The sequence below is a fragment of the Sander vitreus genome, chromosome 4, assembly GCF_031162955.1.
Source record: "Sander vitreus isolate 19-12246 chromosome 4, sanVit1, whole genome shotgun sequence".
In the NCBI taxonomy this organism is placed as follows: Eukaryota; Metazoa; Chordata; class Actinopteri; order Perciformes; family Percidae; genus Sander; species Sander vitreus.
In genome coordinates, this window is record NC_135858.1 from 35,728,117 (window position 1) to 35,753,116 (window position 25,000).

Genomic DNA, 25,000 nt, shown 5'->3' on the forward strand with positions numbered 1-25,000 from the left:
ATATATATATATATATATATATATATATGGGCGGTATGGAGGGTTTGGTTTGACTTACGGTGCTTTGTTCATCCATCCGGCCCTTCTGCCTGTAAATCCAATCAACACACTCACACACACACACACAGGTCCCAAAGGGGCAGATGCTCCAGAGGTCCGACAGGGCAATCACAAGACCTTATCCATCATGTCTGACAGAAGAAGAGAAGAGAAGGAGGGGGAGGATATGAGAGGTGTGTGTGTGTGTGTGTGTGTGGGGGGGGAGGTTGATATGGGTGATGGTCGCTGTAGAAGAAGAGGAAGAGGAGGAGGAGAGATGGAGACGATGACATCAGAGGGACGATGCTGCAGAGATGTCTTCATCTTGAAAAGGTTTCAGTGCTAAGGTCACACACGTAAACCCAGCAGGGAAGGGGGGCGGAGGGGGTTCCTTATATGTGACATTTGCTTTGGTATACAAAAAGCCAAGTTACAGACGGCAAGACGGAGAGGGGGGGGAGAGAGAGACGGTCACAAACGCTTAGAAATATCATATATAAATATCAGGGATGCACCGAATGCAGGATTGGGCTTCTGATTGGGCTGAATATTTTTGACGGGGTTGGGTTTCTGCTCAACCTTAGAATTTTTTCCACCGAACCCTACGCTTGCACTACGCGTGCTATGCTGGACGACGTATGTCTGCGTGTGCGTGAGTGTGCGTGTGTGTGTGTATGCGTGTGTGTGTGTGTGTGTGTGTGTGTGTGTGTGTGTGTGTGTGCGTGTGTGTGTGTGTGCGAGTGTGTGCGTGTGCGCGAGCGTGTGTGTGCGCGAGCGTGTGTGTGTGTGTGTGTGTGTGTGTGCGCGCATGTCATTCAGAGAAAAGGTTTGACATCAACAGTGCTGAATTTGTATATCTTCATTACATTACAGATAATGAAAAGAAATGTACAGCTAAAAGGAAACCAACACAAAGCACAGCTGATCCCCCCCGCTGGTGTTCAGACGTGACATCTGTGTAATTATCTCCAGCGGTCGCGTTGCTTCGTGTTTGAAGAGTCCTTCTGTGAACGGCGGCTTTAATTGTTTGAAACAGCGCCTGCAGCCCCCCTCCCTTTAATTACTGTCTCCCTGACTCACTGGGTCTTATCTATATGCTCGGACAGATTTTTGTTAAGAGAGAGAGAGTCAAATAAATAAAGTGGGTATCAACAGGCCCAGATCTATTTCTATCATTCTAGGCCCAGTAAGAAAAGTTCCAAAAGTTGGGTTTATTTTCCCCAAAACAAAAGCAAATGAAGCCAAAGCGTTACAGGGCCCTAAATATGTCAACTCAACACAACTCTAGGGCCGGGTACCGAACCTCGATACTTTTTAGGCACTGACCGAATTGCCTCCGTAATATTTGACCCTAGTAAATCTCTTCAGCTTCAGTGAGCCAATCAGCACGCAGCATGGTTCTACCAAGATCTAACAATGTCTGTGATTGGCTGTCTAACGTTACACGTCGTAGTGACACGCAGGAAAAACTCTACAGTCAATATCAAGAATCCATATATATATATTTTTTTATAGTTTTAAAAATAATTAAAAAATGTACATTTTCCAATTTAACTTATATTTTAGTTGTTTATAGTATATATTTTTGGGGCATTTTATTTGGACAGGACAGCTGAAGACATGAAAGGGGAGAGAGAGGGGGGGAATGACATGCAGCAAAGGGCCGCAGGTCAGAGTCAATCTTGGGCTGCTGCGTCGAGGAGTAAACCTCTATATATGGGCACGCGCTCTACCAGGTGAGCTACCCGGGCGCACATAATATGATATTGTTTTAATAAAAAGTATAATAAAGTCAATAAAGTTCACTCTAATTGCGGGAAAATGTGTTTCCGGTTCAGTATGTTAGTTAACCGTTACACTATCACGAGATAAAACAGAAAATGAAAACAAACATCACATTTACACACATCTTTCTCAGGCCCTTCAAATAAGCCTAAATTAGATGCATTAAAATACCTAAATAAACCAATTAGCATATTAATCATGTGGCAGTAATCTTGTTTATTCACCAAATTAAATATCCATTTGGAGGCGGCCCAAAAATGTGGTATGCCTATAGAGTAATCTTTCCATTTAATCCAGTTCTGTTTCCTTTTCTTTTCAAACGGGACATGAACCCCGGTCTCCTGGGTCAAAGTTTTTGTTTGACCCCCCCCAACCTGCCTCCTTACCAGGACATTTGGCGCTCATACTTCCTCACTTTACTTCATGCTTTTGCTCCCGTCAGAACTACTACGGCCACTAGAGGGCGCCGCCACTAGAAACATAAATATAGGTCGTATTTTCTACTTGAACAAACTACCTATGGGGGAGTTTTTCAGTGGAGGACAGTCTCAAACACACACACCACAGACACACTCCTTAAAGAAGCACACACACTTTATCCCATACAAGCATGACAAGTTGAGACACGTGCAGACACGCTTCAAATACAAAATATATACAAACATGAGCACACACACATACTCAGAATTGCTGGCTGGAAGACTGTGTGTGTGTGTGTGTGTGTGTGTGTGTGTGTGTGTGTGTTATATTTGACCAGCTGTTGAGCTCTAAGCTCTTATTCTAAGACCCTCTTTCCTCTCGGGCAGACAGCTCAGTGTTTTTAGAGAGGGTGGCTCACAGCCAGCATGGAGTGTGTGTGTGTGTGTGTGTGTTTTTCACTTATAGGCTACCTTCAGGGACACATTTCACACTGAAGACCAGCTAATTGGGGACAAAAACTGTCAGATTTTTGGGTGTTTAAGGTTGGGGTTTGTCTGCAGGAAACAAATGCATGTCTAAGTAAAAAAACTAAAAAACTATTATTTCGTGTTAAGTGTGTAGTTGTGTCTCCGTGTCCAATCGTAGCAATCTTCGCTGTCAGATCATTTCGTGCAAATCCTTTTCAGCACATGGTGTTTGATGTGTAGAGAGCAGCGATGTTTGTAACCTTCCATCAGACACATTGTACACTGTAACAAAAAAACTGTAGTTTTACCGAATTATTCTGTTTTATTTTACAGATTTTTTAAACAAAAGCTGTTGACCGTGTCAAGCGGTCAGGGTGGATGTTCACCCAGTAAACGCATGCCTAAACGCGTCGTCGCCGCTCGCCTTTTGTCAGCTAAACTCAACTGTAATGTCTGCGGAAAGGGCCGTCATGAGAACGCTGTGTGTATTATTTCAACTTAATGAAGTTTGCTTCACCTTCTTCTCCATATCCTTCTTCATCCTCTTCCTCTCACAGCATCTGTGTGTTCTTAACATATCCGCTTACCCCTCCTTTGCCCACCAGATGCCCCATTTGCATTTTTAAAATCACTTGTTTAGTCTGCACAGCTGTTATCCCTGTGCTCATTAGTAGCAGTGTGACAATACAGACAATACTGCTGCTATATAAAGATCTTCATAGGGAGGCGGTCGGGGGGGATGTTTGGCTCCTAAAACACAGGACTTTAAAGCCGGGGAGCAGAGTTCATGTACTGAAGAAGTGAAGGAGAAAACACAAGACTTTCATGTTCTCATTCTGTTTACGCCAAATTCTGACTCTACCATCTGAATGTCTCAACAGAAATCGAGACTCATCAGATCAGGCAACATTTTTCCAGTGTGACACCCGTGGAACACAATCAATTAATTCGACACTTTGTGTTTAGATTTAATGATTTTTTACTTTAAGCAAACAATGAGCACTTACAGTGACTTATAACCAGATGCTAACATGCTAACATGCCTGTATATACATTTTGGCACTATAATTAAAGTTAAAAGTTCGGTATCTACAGCATGCAGCAGCAGTTAAATCAAGTGCGTCACATATATCATCCTGCACGGACATTATGTTATATCTGTCCGCTCCGAAACTAACCGCAGAGATAAAACACAAATCAGCCAAGAGTTTATTTTCAGTGTGGGTTTTATTTATTAGAACATGTCATGAATGGAAAGAAAACAGAGAATCACAAACACATCAGGCTGATATACAAAGAGCAAAAAGCTCCCCACCTTCTCAGGAAAGGAGAAATGAAAACGCAAAGATGGAAGTACCTCATACTCAGAAAAGAAGATCTTGTCCTAATGGATTGAAGTGCAGTACAATATTCATGACCGTGGTCATTTTTGTTCAGCATATGGTTTAGAGTGAATGTGTTTGGGTGTATTCTTATACATATGTTTGCCTTACAAGCTATGTGTGTATTTGTAGTACAACTTGGAATGAGGGCTTCATTTGATAGTAAATTCCTTCTTATGTTCATAGAATAAAGTCTTGTATAGTGTTGTTGAAACCTTCATCCACTGTCCCAAGGGTCTGATTCTGGCAACGCATTTACCCAGAAGAGCGGTTTTGGACTTTTACCGAGACTTTCCTCCCCTGAAAAACGTTCCCATAGGTCGTTTAAGTAAGGTGAGGAAGTATAAGAGTACAAAATGTCCTGGTAAGGAGGTAGGTTGGGGGGGTGGATGGGTCAAACAAACACAGGACGTTCACCCAGGAGACCGGGGTTCATGTCCTGTTTGAAAAGATGGGACAACTTTACGGAACAAACACAGCTACATCACGTTATGCGTCACAGTCTGATTTGAACCCAAGCCACCATCTTTTATCAACTTAACTCAGTAGTTTTGGTGTCTAAACATAACCAAACTGGGACCGTTTCACAACGTTAACGAGGTGTTTAAAACCGCGACCGTTACCTTCTCTGGTTTAGATATGAGGACGGAAAACGCTCCTGTGGGACGTACAGATATAGTCGTATGGTTTGGAGGACTTGTTGGTTTGACTTGCACACGTTTAAAACATGTTCAGTAAAGTGAAGCTGCAAAACTACGTTTCTACAAAAAACTGTGAAGGACTTCAAAATGAATGAGAGTGCAGTCTGTGTTTGCCATTTAAAAAAAAATAATAAGAACATTCTGCACAAAGAGCACTGGTTATAAAATGTGTTCTTTTACAATCAGACCAGACCAGTTGAATTGATTTGTCCCTCAATAGCAGCGAGTGTCTACAATTTAACAAGGTTGTTCTTTGTTACTGTCACAGGAAGTCCCATGGTCCCATTAATGTTGCTATTCATTTTCTTTTAATAGCGAAGATGCCGTTCATTGCTCGCGTCAGAGCCACAAGACTCCTTTTACAAAAACAGTCATTTTACATTTAATTTGAAGTCCTTCGCTGTTTTGTGGATAGTTATTTTGCCGTTTCACTCTGCTGAAAATATTCTTTAACGTGTAAAGTGTCCCTTTAAGAGTACTATTTAGTATTTGAGTTCTATGTTTCAACTCGTTCTCACTCAACTCGTCAAATAATGACGCTTGGTCAGTGTTTCTCAGCGGTGGATACCGACCCACAAATCCCCCTTTAGCGTCTGTATGGTCGGGCAGAGCAGCAGGTCCACCGCGGTGCTGTAAAGATAACGCAGTATTAAGAGAGACAATGGAAAGTAGTATGAAAGACCGAAAATTGAACGTCCAGCGTCAGTTCTGACAGGCCAAGTAATCAAGACACCGCTAACCGCTATTGGCCAACAACAGCTGGTCAACTCCCCTCGCTGCTAAATGGCTACACTCACACAGGGCGCCCTACTTAAAGCTGCTTTAGTTGTGGTTTTACCCCACCAAACCTGAGCGTCAAATATCCCCGCGGACGGGATTACATTGGAAGTAGCTGAAAGCCCTCGGGGTTTGACTGGGACGTTTTAGTCGCCTACGCGTGATCCACGGTAAAACCGCTCTGCGTTGGCCGTTCCATTGTGTTCGTACGGGGAGAGCAATGGCGCCCAACTACAGAAGGAGCAGCGCTAGCCTTGGGCGTCGCAAACCGCTGAGAATTGCCGCCGAGTGCTGCGCTCAAAAATCTAACTATTCCAACTTTGACCTCGTTGCTGCTGACCCTTCAAGACGCAACCAATTCTACAAGCAATCATGACGTATACCTGCTCGGCGCCCTATAACGTACTGCTTGTAACCATGCTACTGCTTTGCATGGTTGAATGGTGCAAGAAGATGGCTCGGGTCTGTGTTGCTCGGCTGTGTTTTGATGCTTGCATGGCTTCTTATACTGAATGTGTTGATGTAAAACTGTGCTAATGTCTTGCTGCTTCCTGTAGCTCTGCATGGCTTACTGAGAAAGCTTATTTGTTGCTCTAGCTGTCTGTATGGTGTCTTGTTGACTTCTGCCTGTATAGTTTAACCTGTACTAATGTCTTGTTGTTTCCTGTTGCTCTGGTCTAAAATCATCTGGCCAAAGGACTACAGTCGAACTAACACTGGCACATTTACAGAAATGTTAATTAATGTGTGTTGTCCCTTATAAAATAAAGAATAAGAATAACGTGGTTTTAGGCAGCTTAAAGGAGACTTTCTGCGTCAGTAACTAATGCCAAAGTCAGTTTTTTGAAGAGCTGGGAGTGAGAATGTTTTTATTAAGGATAGATCGACTATCGGGCCGTTTTTTGGCAGTTTGCAGATTATCAGTATCTGTGTTTTATTTCCCTTATAACCAATAAAGGTAGTTAATTAAAAAGTGTTCTACTTCGGCTCGGCTACAGCTCTGTGTCTGTCCCTCGGCTTCGGTTTCACTCACCACTGAGTCTGACTTAATGTCCCCCCCCCCCCCCCCACAACACTATCTCACTCTTTGTTACTGTGGTTTATGTTGAAAGTTTCTCATTTATTAAATAATTGCTTAAAGCATTTAACCCTCCTGTTGTCCTCGAGTCAAATTTGACCAATTTTCAAAATGTTTCTACATCAGAAATTTGGGTTTTCTTTCAAACAAATTGTCCAAAAAAAATAACGTGGATCGCTCTTCACAAGTTAAATAAATAATCAGTTCACTACTTTCATTGAATTTGGGTGTTTTAGTCAATTTTATAAGAAAAAACTAAAATGTCAGAAAAAAGTGACACAAATGTTAAAAAAGTGACAAAACAGTGACAAATAAGTGACAAAAATGTTGAAAAAAGTGACAAATGTAAAAAACAAAAGCTTCAAAAATTTGGGAAAAAACTCCAAAATTTTGGAAAAAAAATAGGAAAAGAAGAACGGGACGGTTGGGTTTAGGTAAAGAAGAACGGGACAGTTGGGTTTAGGGTAAGAAGAACGGAACAGAAAGTCCTGTGTTGTTTGACCAATCCACCCCCCTAACCAACCTCCCTATGTGGATTTTTGGGCTTTCATACTACTCGCTACCGTAGTCGCTCTTAATGCTACGTCATCTTCAAACCCCGTGTAGCTGCTGCTCTCCCTGGTGCGCTCTACAAACACGCTGAAGGGCGCTTTTTGCGTCGCTTCAAAAACTGACAGCCACTGTCCAAACGTCCGTATTTTACGAGTTCGGAGTGAGAACGGGTTGTTCAGGTAAACATAAGTATGGAGTTTGGGCTTGGGATGAGTTGATCTTCAGGGCAGATGCATTGCGAGTCAGAGCCGTAGTCCACGGTAGCCCTTTAATTTAATTTCAGCTGCACTTCACACGCACCAGCACAGCCGGAGCTGAACCACACAGAGATGTTTTTGCATAGACATCAATTCAAGTCAGACTCATGCAAAATGGACGAAAGACACGTGGACGAGAAACAAGAGAAATGGACAAGCGTGGCAAGGACATTTGACGGACAGACAGATGATTAAACACGGTGTCCACAGTTCAGTTCAGTTCATCAACGAGGTTATCTGACTTTATAAAAATAAGTGAGCTTGTTAAATAAACCACATTATCATCATTATTTTTTTTAAAAACAAACAAAAGGAACAGGGGACTCTATGCATCGACAACCCATCAAGTTAAATATGAATGCATTTGTTACAGTTGAAAAGTACACACACATATATTTGCCTGCCAATGTGTAGCTACTCACCCGGCTCTGTTGGTATTGCTTTGAGTTCACGTAGTCAGTGCAAAGACTGAGGCCTGTCTGTGTGGGTGTGTGTTTCTGCCCGTTTACAAGTCAGTTGGTTGTGTCCGTAAATGTGTGTTAAACTAATCGTCAAGTGTATGCAGCAGGGGAAGAGCCAGATTTTGTAAACATTCGTGGCTCAGCCCAGACCAAGGGAGGGTCTGTGGGAAGTATATTTTCCCCACATTTACGGCAACTTTACACTATTTTTCAAGCCATTTGATGATAGAACGCCTAAAAATCTCTACATCATTTGGGAAAAACATGATAGTTGCCAAGAAGAAACAGATGTAAAGGGGAGACTTGTCTGTACCAATACAACACATTTTCATTCCGATATCTTGGGGTCAGAGGACAGGGGGACCCCTTTGAAAACGGCCATGCCTGTTTTTCCCTCGACAAAATTTAGCCTATAGTTCGGAATGTTATTTAGCCCCCTTCCCAAAAAGCTAGCATGACATGGTTGGTAGTAATGGATCCCTTAGATTGTCGTTTCATATAATACCAATATCTTCTTTATCTCATTAAAACAAAATCTCTAAAAGACTTTAAAGTCAGCCATAAAGATTAGGGCTTTTTGAGAAAACATCCGGGGCAAAAGCCACGCGTTTGGCTGCCCCTGTGTATGTATTTACGTGTGTGTGTGTGTGTGTGTGTGTGTGTGTTTGTGCGCATGCGTGTGTGTGTTAGGGAGGCCAAGCAAACATGCAGCATTAGTCTCTGACACTGTGGCAAGGACAGCTAACCAAACTGAGCATCAGTTTAGTCAGAAAAAAAATTGAAATAAAATCAAAAGAATGTTGGTTGCTACTATCACACACTCACACAGAGGAGAACCACAGAACTACAATACGTAGAGCAATCCCAATCCGTTAGACCTTTTTCTAAACTTAATTAAGTAGTTTTTGGTGTCCAAACCGGACCAAACTGCGACCGTTACGTAGATATGTGGACAGAAAACGCTCCTGTGGGTCGAATTAAAGAGTAGGTATATGGTTTGTAGGACTTGCCAAATGTAGATTCCATCTATTAGATTGTGTGTGAGCGATGGACTGTCCCTTACATCTAGAGGAAAGGGAGATTTAAGTCAGTTTGTCGGATTTATCTGCTCAGCGCTGACTCGACAGGGCTATTGATCGATTAAGGAAGTACTTTACAAGATGCTGACATGTCTGGCTTTCACTTTCACTTCACTGTATCTCCTCGCTGTACTTATTCCTCCATCCAAATTAAATCAACATAAAATCATGATGGATTGTTTTCTGTAAGCTTCAGTCCAACACAGCTGCAGCTGACAGAAGCGCAGTGCAGAATTGTTGCACCTTTAAATCTATGTCAGGAAATATGAATTATATATGGCAGGGGTTCCCAACCTTTTGGGTTTGAAGTTCACCCCCCCACAGCTCTGTCAGATTAAATCACGTACCCCGTCCTCAATTCCCAATGCACGTTCCATATGTAAAACACTATTCGTTATAGAACAGTAGTTGTCAATATCAAGTGGTTCGGTCACCAGTCCTACAGTAGGCTACTTTGGAGTGAAGCTGAATGTTTTATCCAGTACTTTTGGCTAACTATTTCAATGAGACTGTCCTCCCCTGAAAAACGCTCCCATAGGTCGTTTGTTCAAGCAGCAATTACGACCTATGTTTAGGTTTCTGGTGGCGGCGCCCTCTAGTGGTCGTAGGAGTTCCGACGGGAGCAAGAGTAGAAGAGCGCCAAATGTCCTGGTAAGGACAACTCTTTCAAAAACAGTTTTATATTTTAGTGAACTCACAAACTGCAAGAATCAGTCTCTTGTTCATTGACTTGCACGGTGCGTCGCTTGCAACTCTTGCAGAGGGCGGGTGTGTGCGTGTGACAAGCACGAGTGTCACGGGATTGTGCCCGCCTGTCAAACTGCCCGCACCTCCCTACCTGCCCGCTCGCCTTGCATTGAAAATGAATTACGAGTCGCGACAATCCCTCCCCGTCTGAAAAGCCCTTATGAAAGACCTGACGGTTGGCGGCAACAATGCGCGCCGTTAGCAGCACCCGACCGCACTGAATGCAACAAGCATGAAAAAGCTTATAGCTAACTAACGTTAGCGTTGGCTGAACGTAAGAAGCATGAAACAGCTTTTAGGATAAATGGTACCCGATGGTTGGGAATCACTGATCTATGGTTTTATTTTGTAAACATCACCCTTCACAGGAAGTGGTAGTTCTACTGTTATTGTAGTTCTGTGGATGCTGAGTTGTAGTTCTACTGTTATTGTAGTTCTGTGGATGCTGAGTTGTAGTTCCACTGTTATTGTAGTTCTGTGGATGCTGAGTTGTAGTTCTACTGTTATTGTAGTTCTGTGGATGCTGAGTTGTGAAGCAGTGTTTTTAACAGTGTGGCAACGTGTCCAATTAGAGCGCACAGGTGAAAACACTACTCTCCTATCTCACAAAAAACATTATTAGCATTTAACGGTACAGTGATACATCTTTTTTTAAAGTTCATTTTTGTTCACACAACTTAAAAAAAGAAAAAGAAAACAGTATTCACTTGCAGCCATGTTGGGAAAAGAAAGATATTTTCTGTTTTTCTAAAATGTAAAACTCCTCTTAATAAGTTAAAAAATAAGTTAAAGACATTTCAAATGAGAATTGTGAACAAAAAAAAAACAATTACAGACTGTTACCGCAAAAAGACATATTGTCCTGTGTTCAACAAGAAAAAAACTCTATACAACAAATACTAGAAATTAAGCAACGATCAGACAGGAAGCAGAAAGGAAGTAGTCATATAATACAAGTCGACATCGTTGTCGTACACAAAAGCTGAGTCGTTCAGCCCAGTGTTAGTGACCAGTGATAGAAACTCTCTGAGGGAATATTTCATATTAGTCAATAAATATACGAGAGTATACAATAGAATAAAGAGGAAGAGACAAAAAGAGAGAGCAGGAAACAGACGGGGAGGGGGATAGTCTCTATGGCTTTTACAGGCTTTGTGGCCCAAATAACCTTTAAAATCATCATCACACAGTAGCTACAAACTACCTCCGAAACTCCCGAAACAGTCGCTCTGAAACGGGCACAGCTACAGAAACAAGTCATGGATAAAACAAGTCAAACAAAGAGAGATTATTGGAGATGCTCAATGTGACAGCCTTAAACACTCAAGAGCTGCAGGGGTTGTTTGGATACTTTGGTGCTGTTTTATACGGAGCCCCAGACATCACATGGGAAAAATGAATAAATTGTGGCCACAATATAGGTATAATGTGCGCACAAAATACTAATTTGTGGCCACGAAATAGTATTCCATGCGCACATTATACCTATGTTGTGGCCACGAAATAGGTATAATGTGCACACAAAATATTAATTTGTGGCCACGGAATATTAATTTGTGGCAACGGAATATTAATTTGTATGTTTGTTTTAGTATCATGCCCATGAATTACCTGGACACCGGTAGAAGCAAGAAGATTTATTCGTGCGTAAGGTCACAAATTAGTATTTCCTGGCAACAAATTAGCATTTTGTGGTCACAAATTAGTATATCATGGTAACAAATTAGCATTTTCGGATGTCATGTCTGGGGCTCCGTAGTTTTATGTCTCTGGGTGCACTTTACCGGTTTTATTTAAACGTTGGTTCTCATGGTAGTTCCAGGATGTTTATGGAGTCATTTAAAAAGGACGGAAATCACCTTTAAACATCCTTAAAGATCAACATTTAAACCGGAAAACACCTGTAGTTTAAGCGTGTTTAATTTGCGTTTAAACTTTTGAATCTCCATGTTCCACAGGGAAGTTTAGACCGCTGGTTCCCAACTTTTCCTTTCTTTCACCGTACCTTTACAGTAAAACCATTGAAGAAATACTGCAGCTCACTGTGGCAGGAGGAAAGACTTTTGTATGTAACCCCTGGTGTCAACACCAGGCTGGACGTTCACTGTTGGAGGAGGCGTTTCTCTCTTGAAGATCTCCTTCATACTTGTATTTTATTTATTAACCTTTGAGTTGTCCTCCTGGGTCAAAATAAAGCCTTTTTTTAGGCACTGTTTTTTTTATGTTTTTGTCGCTTATTTTGACGTTTTCGGCCCTTTCTTTCTTTCCATTACCACCAGTATATACACACAACTAACACCAACTTATTAACACTAGTTTTACACTTCTTTTTGGAATTCATGGTCATGGTCATTCAATGAACCTCATTTATTTGAAATTATCTAATTATTGTGTTAGACAAAAGCTGAAATAATTAATCATTTTGACTCATATTTGAGATCAGAGGAACGTATGTTGAGGACTAATAACTGATATGTCATAGTTTAGTCAGGATAATGCTATAAAATTAAATAAAACACCCCAAATCAGTGATCTGATCCTTCATTTCAGTTGCAAAGAGCGTTTTATGGAACCATCCATGTTATTTTTGGGTAATTTGGTTGAAAGAAAACCCAAATTTCAGAGGACAACAGAAGGGTTAAGCTAACTGGTCAACAGACAGTGCACGCTGCACGCAGAGACATAACAGCACCCATGGGATTGTGTTCGTAGGAATTTTGCCAAGATTTTCCGAAAATAATCTATAATGCAAAAGAGGCTTAAGCGAATGCAAATTGTGACGCGTGCGCTGACTTTCTGAGTTATGGCTGTGTAGAAGACACTTATCTACCAGAGAGGGGGATTAGAGAGAGAGAGGAGTTGGCGACCCTGAGTGGTTTATTAAACCGCTGAATATCTGCACAGAAACATGCAGCTTGGACGCAGAAGCAAAAGCTAAACAAACCGCCAAAATAAAAGCATCACAGCAGCTGTATGTTATGATCCGTCACCGATAGGAAGGCTCCTGTACAAGATTGTCTACTTTAGCACATTTTAAATCACCACTGAGACATGAAAAGTCAAAAATATCCCACACGCTGCCAAATAATTAATGCTCCCTGTCGGGAGGATCATGAGTGATCAGACACTGGCGCTACGTTGGATATTTCGGTCTGTTTCAGTCCGTAACAACTGTGCCATGTTCACCTGACTTTGAGGATTCGAAGTGCGCATAAAAAAAAAACTTTTGATTTTTGAAATCTCCACTCAAAGAAGATGTGATTCGTGACCCGTAGAAAAGGTCAAGAAAACAAGACGGAGGGTATTATTCCTTTATCTTCCTATTTTGTTCCTCAATTTATTTTTTCCCCATGCGGAGCTTTGACAGATAACTCTCTCTCATTGCATTTCTTATTACCCATGAGCCCCTGCAGCCTAGTGTCTGGCTGTCACACACTTCAGTCAGAGTGAGGAAGCAGCTTCGTATGAGTTTACAAAAGAAGAAATTATGCTTCTTTTTTTTTGTTTCGGATTTAGCAACATATCAAACTGCTCTTACTGAAGGTTTTTCCATTGGCTTGAGTCGGACGTCTTTAGCCGCACTGTGCACGTTGTTCTCATGAAGCATTCATATACATCGCTACGAAAAGTAAAGCTCTGTCATTGGTATGTATTCTAGTATTTATTACTGTCAGCAGCACGTTACCTGCTGCTGTATAAGAGCGTGAAAATCCTCGTAGGGAGGAGGTCGGGGGGGATGTTTGGATCTTAAATCACAGGGCTTTCAAGCCGGGGAGAGTAAGAGTAAAAAGATCGCCGGTGCAACACAGATGTCTTCTTAATTTATAGTTTTTTTTATTTAATAAGGTGCCTAACAGTGACTAATGTTTGTGAGGTTACATCTTCATCACAGTCCTTGGAGAGAATGGGCAGAGAAGGCCTACTGTTATGCAGCTTATTAAATAAAAAAAACTATAAATTCAGAAGACATCTGTGTTGCACCGGCGATCTTTTTACTCTACACTGACCTGTCCTGCCCTGGTTGCACTGGATTGTTGTGGTTTGCAGAAGCACAGAGAACTCTCTCTTTTCTACGAGAAAACACAAGACTTTCACCCAGGAAACAGGTGTTCATGTCCCTGGAGTACTTCTTAAGGGGACCACTATTTTAACCCAAACCATGATCTTTTCCTAATCTTAACTAATCGTTTTGATGCCTCAACTATGTCGTCGCCGCAGGACGCTCACTTTTTGTCGGCTTAACTCAACTGTAACAGCCGCTGAAAGGACCTTCAGCTCACGGTGCTCTGTACCCGGCTCACAGTCACCTTTTCTCAGCTAAACTTAACTGTTCCCGGCAGTCGCCGTCATTTTGTACAATATCATACGAAACCCGTTAATGACATTTTAGCCCGACTTTTCAGTCCGAATGGAATGATCCTTTGTTTCATAACCACATTTGTAGACACTGTGATGAATCAGGCTCCTTAGATCGAATCGTCAACTATTCACGGCCTCCCCTAGACTGGGTAAACCCAGCCTGATCTGCCGGTGATTTGATTTCTCCCTGCAGCTCAGGCTGGAAGCCTGTACATTTTTCTATCCTTCCGTTACAAATCTGCGGGGCCCAATCACAAACTGGCTTATCCACCTGGCCCGCTATTGGCGGATTTAACACGATGACGAAAGAGAAGCGAAGGCAAGCAGCTTTTTGTTTAAATTCAACATGGCGGCCACCAAAGCGCAGCAACCCGTTGATGCCGCTGTCGCTGCTGTTTTTAAAGATTTCAAAGGCAAGTTTTCTCTTGCACTGGAACAATTCCTACAAAATAAGGATGTGTTTGCCTTACTACCGACCGGCTTTGGTAAAAGCCTAATCCATCACCCAACTGCGTATAGAGTCATTTGAACTACGCCCGTTGATCACGCCTCTTGTGCAGTAGAAACTACAGAGCAGACTCCACAGATTAATGTTCAATCTTAAAAGATTGATAGCCAGACTAGGTCTCCCCTACAAGATATACGCATGACTATAAATATATCCAAGACACATGCAATGGTCATGTCATGGAACTGCTAAATTAGTGTACTGGCACCTTTTTGGTCCAATTATGGCACTGACCGTGGCAAGTTCAGTGTGACCTACCCATGGAAAAACCTTATTTGTTGCTGCACTTTTCACATCTGAAATCACACAGACTACAATGATCCCCCTTTGACATTTTTTGAGTAAGAAGAACGGAATAAGAGATGGAAAGGCAGAGGAAGAAAGAGAAGTGAGAGTGTTAAAAGAATGAAAATAAAAAGTGCCCTTCCATCTAAAAAAAACAGAAACCAGCCTGGTTCCCAAAAGCTACCTCAGCGATGCAAACTCATTCCCTCGCCGCCGTTAGTACGGCGCAAACTTCTGTCTCTCCGGCTTCTTCATCCCGTTGGCCGAGGATGAGATCTTGGCCGTGTAGGACGCCAGGGCCGCCGCCGCCGCCGCGTGAGCCTGAACGGGAACGCCCGCCGCCGTCTGCATCGAGCCCTGCAACATGGGCGCTCCGATACCTGCTGCCGCCGCCGCTGTGGCAGGAGGGGTGGAGAGTGCCAGGTAAGGGAATGACTTCATTCCCAGGAGGCTGGAGAGGGGGAGGGCGTAGGGAGCGCCCAGCATTTGAGCGTGGGGCAGAGCGGCGCCCATCGCTGCCAGGGGGGAGGAGGAGGAGGAGGCAGGGGGGGCGGGCTGGGTGAAGCTCATGGTCAGGTCAACGGGAGACGGCATGGAGGAGGACTGGGCAGTGGATTTGGCGGTCTCTAAACTGGACGGAGGGAGGGGAGGGAGGGAGGTGGAGGGAAGAGACGGAGGGTGGAGGGAGGAGAGGGGTAACGGAGAGGGAGTTTTGGATGGAGAAGGGTTAGAGGGTTAAATAAAAAACATGTTAAACCTAAACAAAACCAAAAGCAAACAGGATATTTTGGAGAGTAAAACAAATGAAAGGAAAAACAAGGAAGTTTGACAGAACTAAAATCATAATAAGACAGGTGTGTTTTGCTGGAGGTTGCAACAGATTATTGTAGGGGAGTTCGCTGTACGGATGGGGGGTGTGCTGTATAAGTTGGGGTGATGGCTTGGGAGGGGGCTTAGGGGAGGAGGGAACACAACCAGTGTAGATATGCATTAGGATGGAAGCTTTGTCACAGATGATTCAAAAACAGGAAACAGAAGCAGAAAAGGAAAACACAAAAACTGAGCTACTCTTTTAGAGAGCTAAAGTCCCACTCCAGGTCAACTTTCTCCTGCTCGTATCCTGCTATGAATGCTTTGTGTTTTTTTTTTGTAATGAGCACACTGCAGCAAATTCCTAGCAACTTAGTTTAATGGCAATAAAGTACAGAATCTTGAGTATAAAGGCCCTATTTTCACGATCTAAGCGCACGGCGTGAAGCGCCTGGCGCAGGTGTGTTTAGGGCGTGTCCAAATCCACTTTTGCTAGTTTAATGGTAGAAAAAAGGGTCTGTGCGCCGGGCGAGTGGTTCAAAAGGGTTGTACTTAGTGTCTTCATTAATCAGAGGTGTGTTTTGGGCGTAACATGCAATCAACCAATCAGAGATCATCTCCCATTCCCTTTAAAAGCCAGACGCGTTTGGACCTTGGAGCATTGCTGTTATGATGGAGGATTTGCACCGTAATATTTTTATTTGTAATCTTCTGCATGTGTGTGTGCTGCTGTGCGTCCCTGTGTGTGTAACAAGCATAGTGTGCACGCGCTCTGCACGAGTCTAGTAGCATTTTACTAATGCTCTGTTAAAATAACAATGAGCTGCGTTATTGACTTTAGACCAGGTTTTTGTTGGTCAACGGCGCGATCACTTCCCGCTGCCTCAAGATAGCAATACTCCCAGAATGTACCTGAACACACCTCCCTGTAAGACCAGCACGCCCATGGGCGCACAGATGGACACAGGTGCATTTGCTATTTAAACGACGTGGGCGCTGGACGGGAAACTGACAACTGGGTCAGTCTTAAACTAGCAAAGACAGTTGGGTCGGGCTTTGCAACGCACTGCACCGGGTGCAAGATAGGACCCTTAAGCTGTTGTGAAGATTTATTTTAGTGCGATGGTGTTTCTGCATTGTTCTAGCCGCTAGCGTATCTCTTCAAGAGAATAGCAGAGCTGGTACGTAGTGTGCAGGCCCGGAGGTTTGAAACAAATTTAACGTAACGGCCTAATGGTGGAATTGTAACGTCACGTGATGCCCTCTGGCCCAAAAAGACTTTTCCCCAGAGACTAACATGGAGAAAGAGACGTCTGTAAATCAGTGGAAACATTGGTCCGATAACGTTTGGAAAGTCTAAAAGAGCCGCATAATCCTCAAGTTAGCGGAGCTCTAAACATGAAGTTCAATACTTTATTGCCATGTCAACACAGCTGATTGGAATTTGTCTTGGTGCAAATCAGGTTAAAAAAGGCAATACATCCACAGTAATAAAGTACATAAAAGACAATCACATATACAATCATTCAAACCAGTAAAAAGCTGTAAAGACCTTGTGCTATTGCAACTTCCCATAAAGTGTCTGGGGCAGTCTATAAAGTGTATTTGAATAAGGTGCATTTAGTCCAGGTTTACTCTGCAAGGTGTCTGAGCATTAAGGAGCCTAATAGTGGCAGGGTAAGTACTCTTACAAAAGCGGGATGTTTTGCCCCTAAAACGTGGAACTCTCTTTCCAGAGGGACCTGGCAGGGTGGGAGGGGTCATCTAGCACTTTTTGCACTTTATGGCTGGTCCGCGTGGCGTAGATAGAGGCTAGAGATGGGATGGCATGTCCTATAATTTTGGATGGGGTGTGCACCACTGGCTCGTCTAGTGGAGGTGTGTGCATTATAGACAGAGCACAAGATCTGGTTATTTTTTTGGCTTCATGCGCCGACTGAGCAACTCTTATAGTAATGACGGGGCTCTGCCTCGAACACTGTGTTTCTATAATCAGGGATGTCGTACTTGAGACTGGGCTCGAGACGCTTCTGTTGTCTGGAACTCGTCTTGGACTCGTTGGTATTTGGACTCTGACTTGCCTCGGACTCGGCCGTTGGACTCGCCAAATATTCTAGTTGGTCTCGACTGAGTCCAGCACTATATGCTTTTATTCTAAAGTAACTTCCTCCTTCAAAACAAAACCATTGATGAAGCGCACTCAGAAAACAGGTATTAGTTTAATTCAAAATCCATCTAGAACGGGCGTCGTGATTGGTCGCCTGGTATACACCTGGCTGCATCATATACCTCAATCATCAGGTATCAATAGTTCAATCAATCAATCAGTTTTATTTCGGCCACAGACACAATGTCAGCGATCTCTTTGTACTCTGGATTCTTCAGGACAAGTCATCAGTTCAAGAATGGGAACATTTCCATTTTATAAGTAAATAATATGGCCTAATTTGATCCTGTAGTGTGTTACTCTGCACTTGTTCTTTGATTATTACATATAATAAAGCAAAATTATCATCTTAAAGTAGAAGACATACTGTCTCTCACATCACATACATTAAAAAACAGGTTAGTGAGTGATCTTGAAGAGGATTCTTGAGGAGTCTTGGTCTCCCATTTGGAGCTTTAACTCTCTAAAATATCTCATTTATTTGAATATTCTGCAACAGTTACAAAGTCAATCAATCTTCAATTCATGTCAGATGGACATCAACATGCAACCGGTTATCTGGGTGCATTATCTGGGTCTCTGCAGGGTGAATCCAGACAGCTAGTTAGACTGTCTGTCCAATCTGAGTTTTCTGTTGCACGAATAAAACTACTTTTGAACGTCCACATGTTCCACCAAAACAAGTTCCTTCCTGAGACTATTTTGCAGAGGCTGCGATTCTTGTTCCTCCGTTTTGATTGGTCCCCATTTTGCATATTGGCTAAGCAGAAGGAAGCAAAGCTGCTTATTTATTCTTTCCAGGGGATGAAGTCCTCTTCAGCTTGTTGTCTGACTTGTTTAAATGAGTGTTCGGTGACCTTTTCAGCTCTTGTTTTGGGCTAACCTTTACAGATGTCATTTACGCCTGGCAGAGATATGAAAGTGAGCCAGATGTGGTCCGTGGATTTCCATCTCCAGATAAGATACCCAGATGTAGATCACATCTTACTTTCAGGTGCAAAAAGGGGGAAAATATTTTGTGCATATTGCTAGAAACTTCTTCTGTAACACACATGAATGTGCCTCACCCTCAACAGGCGACGCTGATATTTACTGTGTCCCCTGCATTCAAAGACAGTGAGACTGGTGATCGAGAGGGGAAGAAGGATGAAACAAAAGAAAGAACTGGTACAGCTCTTCATCAAGCCAGACAGCATTGGACAGGAAAGGTTAATGGGCAACTCCATTTTTTTTACATACTGGACCCCATTTTCCTTTTGTTTCTGTGTCTAAGTGACTGATGCGAACAACAATCTTTGACATTGGTCCAGTATTTACCAAGATCGCTGCAGTTGGCAAACTGCAATGTAACGTTAATGGCCAATTGTGCAGCTTCTATACACGTTCACAATGCTTGCAAAGACAACGTCGGCAGGATTGACGGCAAAATAGGCTACAGAATATTTCGTTCTGTATTGACAGGTGCAATATTTGAAAATCGATAATTATTTATTTTTTTTAAATTACATTGATATCTGCATTTATGTCAAAACCTAGAGACTTTCAAACATCAACATGTCATTTATTAATATGTATTTGTGTCAAAATGACATATAAACATCTTTTAGTATTCTATGTTGCCTAGAAATGCTTCCAACACGCTTGCGTGTCGCGTGAAAAATAGGCGTTGGTTCTATTTCTAGCATGCAAGAGTTTTCTTAGACGTGCATGTCACGCAGGCAGTGTGCACGCTCTAACCTGTTACCATGGGAGCTGAAATATAAACGGACACGCCACGCAGCTGACCCGCTCACGCCACGCTCACGCCACGCTCACGCCACGCTCACGCCACGCTCACGCCACGCTCACGCCACGCAGCCAGTGTGCAGGAGCCCTAAGTGTTTAATCTCGCATTGCCAGACCTTCCTCCACAGCGCTGTGGAGTCCACACAGCATTCCTGGATGGGAGTAGGCCTGCACGATTCAGCGAAAAATATGAATCACGATTTTTTTAGCTTAGAATTGATATCACGACTTTCTGCCATGATTTTTTTCTCACCAAGTGTAATGTTTACTGCACACATGAACCATGACAAAACAAAACATATTGGCAGTACCAAACATCATTTTGTTTTGGCACCTATAGCACATTGATCATCACCACCAGCCTGTAAACACAGAGGCTTCAATGAAGAGAAGGGAGAGCTCTGCAGCACTGGGAGCTCTTTAAAACCTATTTTCTACAGTCTATGTTTAAAACTCACAGAAGAAAGTAGCAGCGTTTGAGATGCAGTCGGCTCGTAAAATTAAATGAGAATCAAAGTCATAAAAAAATAAATAAAAATAATTATAATTTTTTTTTTTTTAAATCAAAACAAAAATCTAAAAAAAAGTTATTTAAAAATGAAATCGTGAACAGGGTGAATCGAGATCGCAATTTTATAACGATTAAACGCGCAGGTCTAGATGGGAGAAAAACGTGCTCTGGTTTATTGGCATTTCTTTAAACCAATCACAATCGTCTTGGGCGGGGCTAAGCTCCGGACGGAGCCACGGTGTCTCTGCTAAATAGTCTCAGGAAGGAACTTGTTTTGGTGGAACATGTGTACGTTCAAAAGTAGTTTTAGTCGTGCAACAGAAAACTCAGATTGGACAGATAGTCTAGCTAGCTGTCTGGATTTACCCTGCAGAGATCTGAGGAGCAGTTAACCATAGTCCTCACAAATCCACCGGAGGTTAGAACACCAACACAGAGACAGAGGAAGGGGACGGACATCTGCCCGAAATCAAAGACATCTGCCAGAATTTCCGGCGGCACTTGAACAATCCAGGAAACGGAAAATCGTTGATATAGACTATTAAGTGTCTGACAACATTAGTCTTTAGGGGCTTTAGTCCCGAAAAAAGACTATTAAGTTGACTAAGCTGTTTACATGGCCAATAAAATACTCATGTCAAGTACTTTAAAACTGTTCCTTTCTACCACTGATGAATAGTGACGACAACACAAACCAAGGGAAGATATTCTCACGCACGGATGTCTGTTTATTCAGTTTCTAGTATTAATCTGCTGTTCTGTGGTCAGACGGAGAGAGAAGAGACGGAATAACCTTCGACAGGAAGTCTTATCTGTCTGTTGACTGACTGAAGAGAAAAAAAAAAAATCTAATGGAAAAGAGTGGATTTGTCACTGATACTTCAGCGTCAGTCTCTCACCCTCCCTGACCTGACATTTCAGAGTGAATGAGGCTGACCCATCCGAACATCCGTGTGTGTGTGTCTCTGTGTCTCTATGTGCCCAGCCTATTCTCCCTGCTGTCGGCGGCAGAAAGAGCTGTGAGTGAAATATCAATTCCTTCCCGAGTCCAATCATGAATTTGCATATTCATGGAGGTGTGAACTTGCCTGGCAGTCTGTCTCGTGTCTCTCACATCAAGAGCCTGATTAGATGGCTGCGTCTCATGCGATACATCCTCTTGATGTACCATATGAAGAGTGCCCCTGTGCTGTATTGTTGCTCCACTTAACCCAAAATAAAATAAAAAAGTTACATTTTCTTTGCTGCCGTTGTTTTAAGAGGCATTCGACTGTACATATTGGGTAACTTCGATTTTTACAACCTATGTTCCCATGTCGTTGTGTCTAAGTGACTGATGGGAACAACAATCTTTGACATTGGTCCAGTATTAAGCGAGATCGCTGCAGTCAGCAGCGGAGAAACAAGCTACAATGTGAGTTAATAGTAACTGTGCACCGTCAGTTTGCGCCCACTAAAAGTGCTGTTTTTGCCGCTGACAGAGTTCGGGTCACCGGGTCATCATTTTGAGAGAGAAATAGGTCATGCAGCTGCTGAATCTGTCTTCATTTCACAGCAACAACGGTCAGTTCAAAAGATTTTCGTCAGCTTTTGAGAGGCGTCGGGCGGAACCGGCCACTCCTCATTTGCATAAAGTTGGCTGTATTCAACTTTATGCAAATGAGGAGCGAGCAACTTGACGTCTCGCTTCTCCAAAGTCCCGACGGGACGCTACAAAAATGCATTGCACGGCTGCTCCCATAGAAATGAAATGGGAAGCGTGGAAATGACGCTGACAACGGACACGTAGACTCAGGGCCCTATTTTAACCATCTAAGAGCACGGCGTGAAGCGCCTGGCGCAGGTGCGTTTAGGGCGTGTCCAAATCCACTTTTGCTAGTTTGACGGCGGGAAAAAGGGTCCGTGCGCCGGGTGCATGGTTCAAAGGGTTGTACTTAGTGTCTTCATTAACCATAGGTGTATTTTGGGCGTAACATGCAATAAACCAATCAGTGATCATCTCCCATTCCCTTTAAAAGCCAGGCGCGTTTAGACCTTGGAGCATTGCTGTTATGATGGAGGATTTGCACCGTAATATTTGTATGTATAATCTTCTGCATGTGTGTGTGCTGCTGTGCGTCCCTGTGTGTGTAACAAGCATAGTGTGCACGCGCTGTGCATGAGCCTAGGAGCATTTTACTAATGCTCTGTTAAAATAACAATGAAATGCTGCGTTATTGACTTTAGACCAGGTTTTTGTTGGTCAATGGCGCGATCACTTCCCGCTGCCTCAAGATAGCAATACTCCCAGAATGTACCTGAACACACCTCCCTGTAAGACCAGCACGCCCAGAATGCACCTGAACACACCTCCCTGTAAGACCAGCACACCCAGATTGCACCTGAACACACCACCCTATAAGACCAGCACGCCCATGGGCTACAGATGGGTGCAGGTGCATTTGCTGTTTAAACGACGCGGGCGCTGGACGGGAAACTGACAACTGGGTCGGTCTTTAACTAGCAAAGATACTTGCGTCGGGCTTTGCGCTGTGCCGGGTGCAAGATAGGGCCCAATGTCTACTTGTGCTATATTGGGGGTTTAAAGAACACAATATGACACTACACAAATGGGCCGTTTCGGTGACACTCCCAACGCCGGCCGAACAACCCTGCGGAAAATTGCCGGGTCACTTTTTCGAGTCTGAAGGGCCCTGAGGGGGTACTATCTATACGCAGTTGAAAACAAAAAGAGAAAAGTACTGGTAGCAAAAAAGTGAGCTGAGTCGAGCAGACAGTGGAAACACGACATAAGATCATTTGGTTCTCTGACTTATTTGATAATTCAACAGTGCTCCTCAAAAAAATTGAGTGCAGTATCACACTCTTGAAAGTTTGGGGGCTTTAAATTAGTCCAGTTTTTTCTCAGTGCATAAAATGATTGAACATAATGATTTGGGGGGAGGAGGAAAAGCTTGACAGAGTTCTTCTCATCTGTAATCTCAACCCTCTCTTCTGGGTGTTCATTAAAAGAAATTCAAGTTAAAAGCAAACACCTACCGAGGAGGCAGAGGAGCAAGACCCTTCGTTCCTGGAGAAGCGAGTGAAGTTAATGAGAGAGAAATCTCAGCCTGGTTTGAAGGGTAACTTTCTTTTTCTTTTCAAATATTAAATAAGATTTTGTGTCTAAGTGACTGATGGGAACAACAATCTTTGAAACTGGTCCAGTATTGAGTGAGAACGCTGTAACCAGCAGCCGTGAAACAAGGACAGATGTTCAGCGTCAGTTAGCGTCCACTAGAAGTTCTGTTGTTGCTGCTGACAGACTCAGATTATTATTCTAAGAGTGTGACAATATTATGGAAAGGATCCCTACAGAGATAGACCTTTTTGTTAAAGAGTAAGATCCTTTTAGTTTAACATGAAACAGCCAAATCACCGTCACCAAACCCACCAGACTCCATGTAAATAATCAGGACTTTTAGCGTGTATAGAGCCAGCATATCTCCACATGTAAATGGGTGAATTAATGGTTTATTTCAACCAAACCAGAGTGGTGATTATTGTGTTGTGGTGGTGATTGTTGTGGAAAGATGAACCAAGATGGCTTTTGATAGTTTTATTTAGTTTCTGTCGACTTTGAATTACTTGTGTTTTATAATGATAAAATTACTGTTTATTTACATGGAGTCTGGTGGCTTTAGCAAACGCAATTTCGCAGATGTTTTTATGTTTAAAAAAGGATCTTACTTTTTAACAAAAAGGTCTATCTCTGTAGGGATCCTTTCCATAATGTTGTCAGACACTTAAAATAATAATCTGAGTCTGTCAGCGGCAAAACCAGAACTTTTAGTGGACGCTGACTGAAGGTGCGCGATTGTCCTGTTAACTTACGTTGGAGCTTGTTTCTCAGCTGCCGAATGCAGCGGTCTCGCTTAATACTAGACCAATGTCAAAGATTGTTGTTTTCGTCAGTCACTTAAGACACAAAAACATGGGAAAATAAGGTCCAGGTTGAAAGAACCCAGAGTTACCCTTTAAAATGGAAAACTAACTCCAACAAGAAGTGCTTTCTAGATACTTTCCTGTCCCTGTTTTTTGAAGCTTACCATGAAGTGATCAGGTACTGAGCCAGGTTGATGGCGATTGGTGTGCCGGTGATGGTGACGTGGCGGTCACTGGTGCTGTCGATCTGACTGCCGATCTTGATCTGAGCCCCCGACACCTGCCGGATCTCATTTATCTTGGTGCCCTGGCGACCGATGATTGAGCCAATCAGCTGTGGGGGAGGACGAGACGGAGAGAGTCAGGTGTTAGAGACATCTACTTGTACTGCAGCGTTTTGGGTTTCTCAAAGCGAAGACTGTATTTGAAAGTGGACATATTATGCTTTTCCATATTTTCTGTCATGTCTACAATGTTATAGAGAGGCGAAGTCCCACCCCTTCCGGTGGACATCATGGGACCTTAATAAGGACAAAATATGAACGGTAGTGAACGGGGAGAGACAAATTATTTTGTGTTCCCGTTTGAATCCCACCAATCGCTCCCAAAACGTCCCGGTTAGAGAGGAAATGTCCTAAACTTATTCTTTGTAAATCTTTACAAAGAACCAAACAGATCTGCCTTGTTGAAATCCAAATCGTCTTCACATTTTGTCATTTTTAGCGTGTTGCTCGCTAGCTCGAAGTTTTTTTTTATGTTTTCCCGAAGCGAACAGAGTTTGAGAACGGCAACACACAGAGAGCAGGAGGGGAGGGACGAAGGATTCAGGCAGTTATCTTGGAAATGTACTTCCGATTATCCAGACCACCCCTTGCCTAAACCAAACGTAAGTAAGAAAGCGTACGA

At 42.9% G+C, this 25,000-nt stretch overlaps 1 protein-coding gene across 1 annotated transcript in view; it reads right to left on the reverse strand.

Annotated features, from left to right (window-relative positions):
* Positions 1 to 13,758: 13,758 nt before the first annotated feature.
* The window catches only part of LOC144517390 (poly(rC)-binding protein 4-like), an 84,993-nt gene continuing 73,751 nt past the window's right edge, over positions 13,759 to 25,000 (reverse strand). Inside the window, exons 12-13 of the mRNA XM_078249485.1 lie at positions 24,259 to 24,428; positions 13,759 to 15,528 (exon numbers count right to left, since the gene is read on the reverse strand). Of these exons, the coding sequence (XP_078105611.1) occupies positions 15,114 to 15,528; positions 24,259 to 24,428 (585 nt within the window). The 3' untranslated portion in view covers positions 13,759 to 15,113. The remainder of the gene's footprint in view (positions 15,529 to 24,258; positions 24,429 to 25,000) is intronic.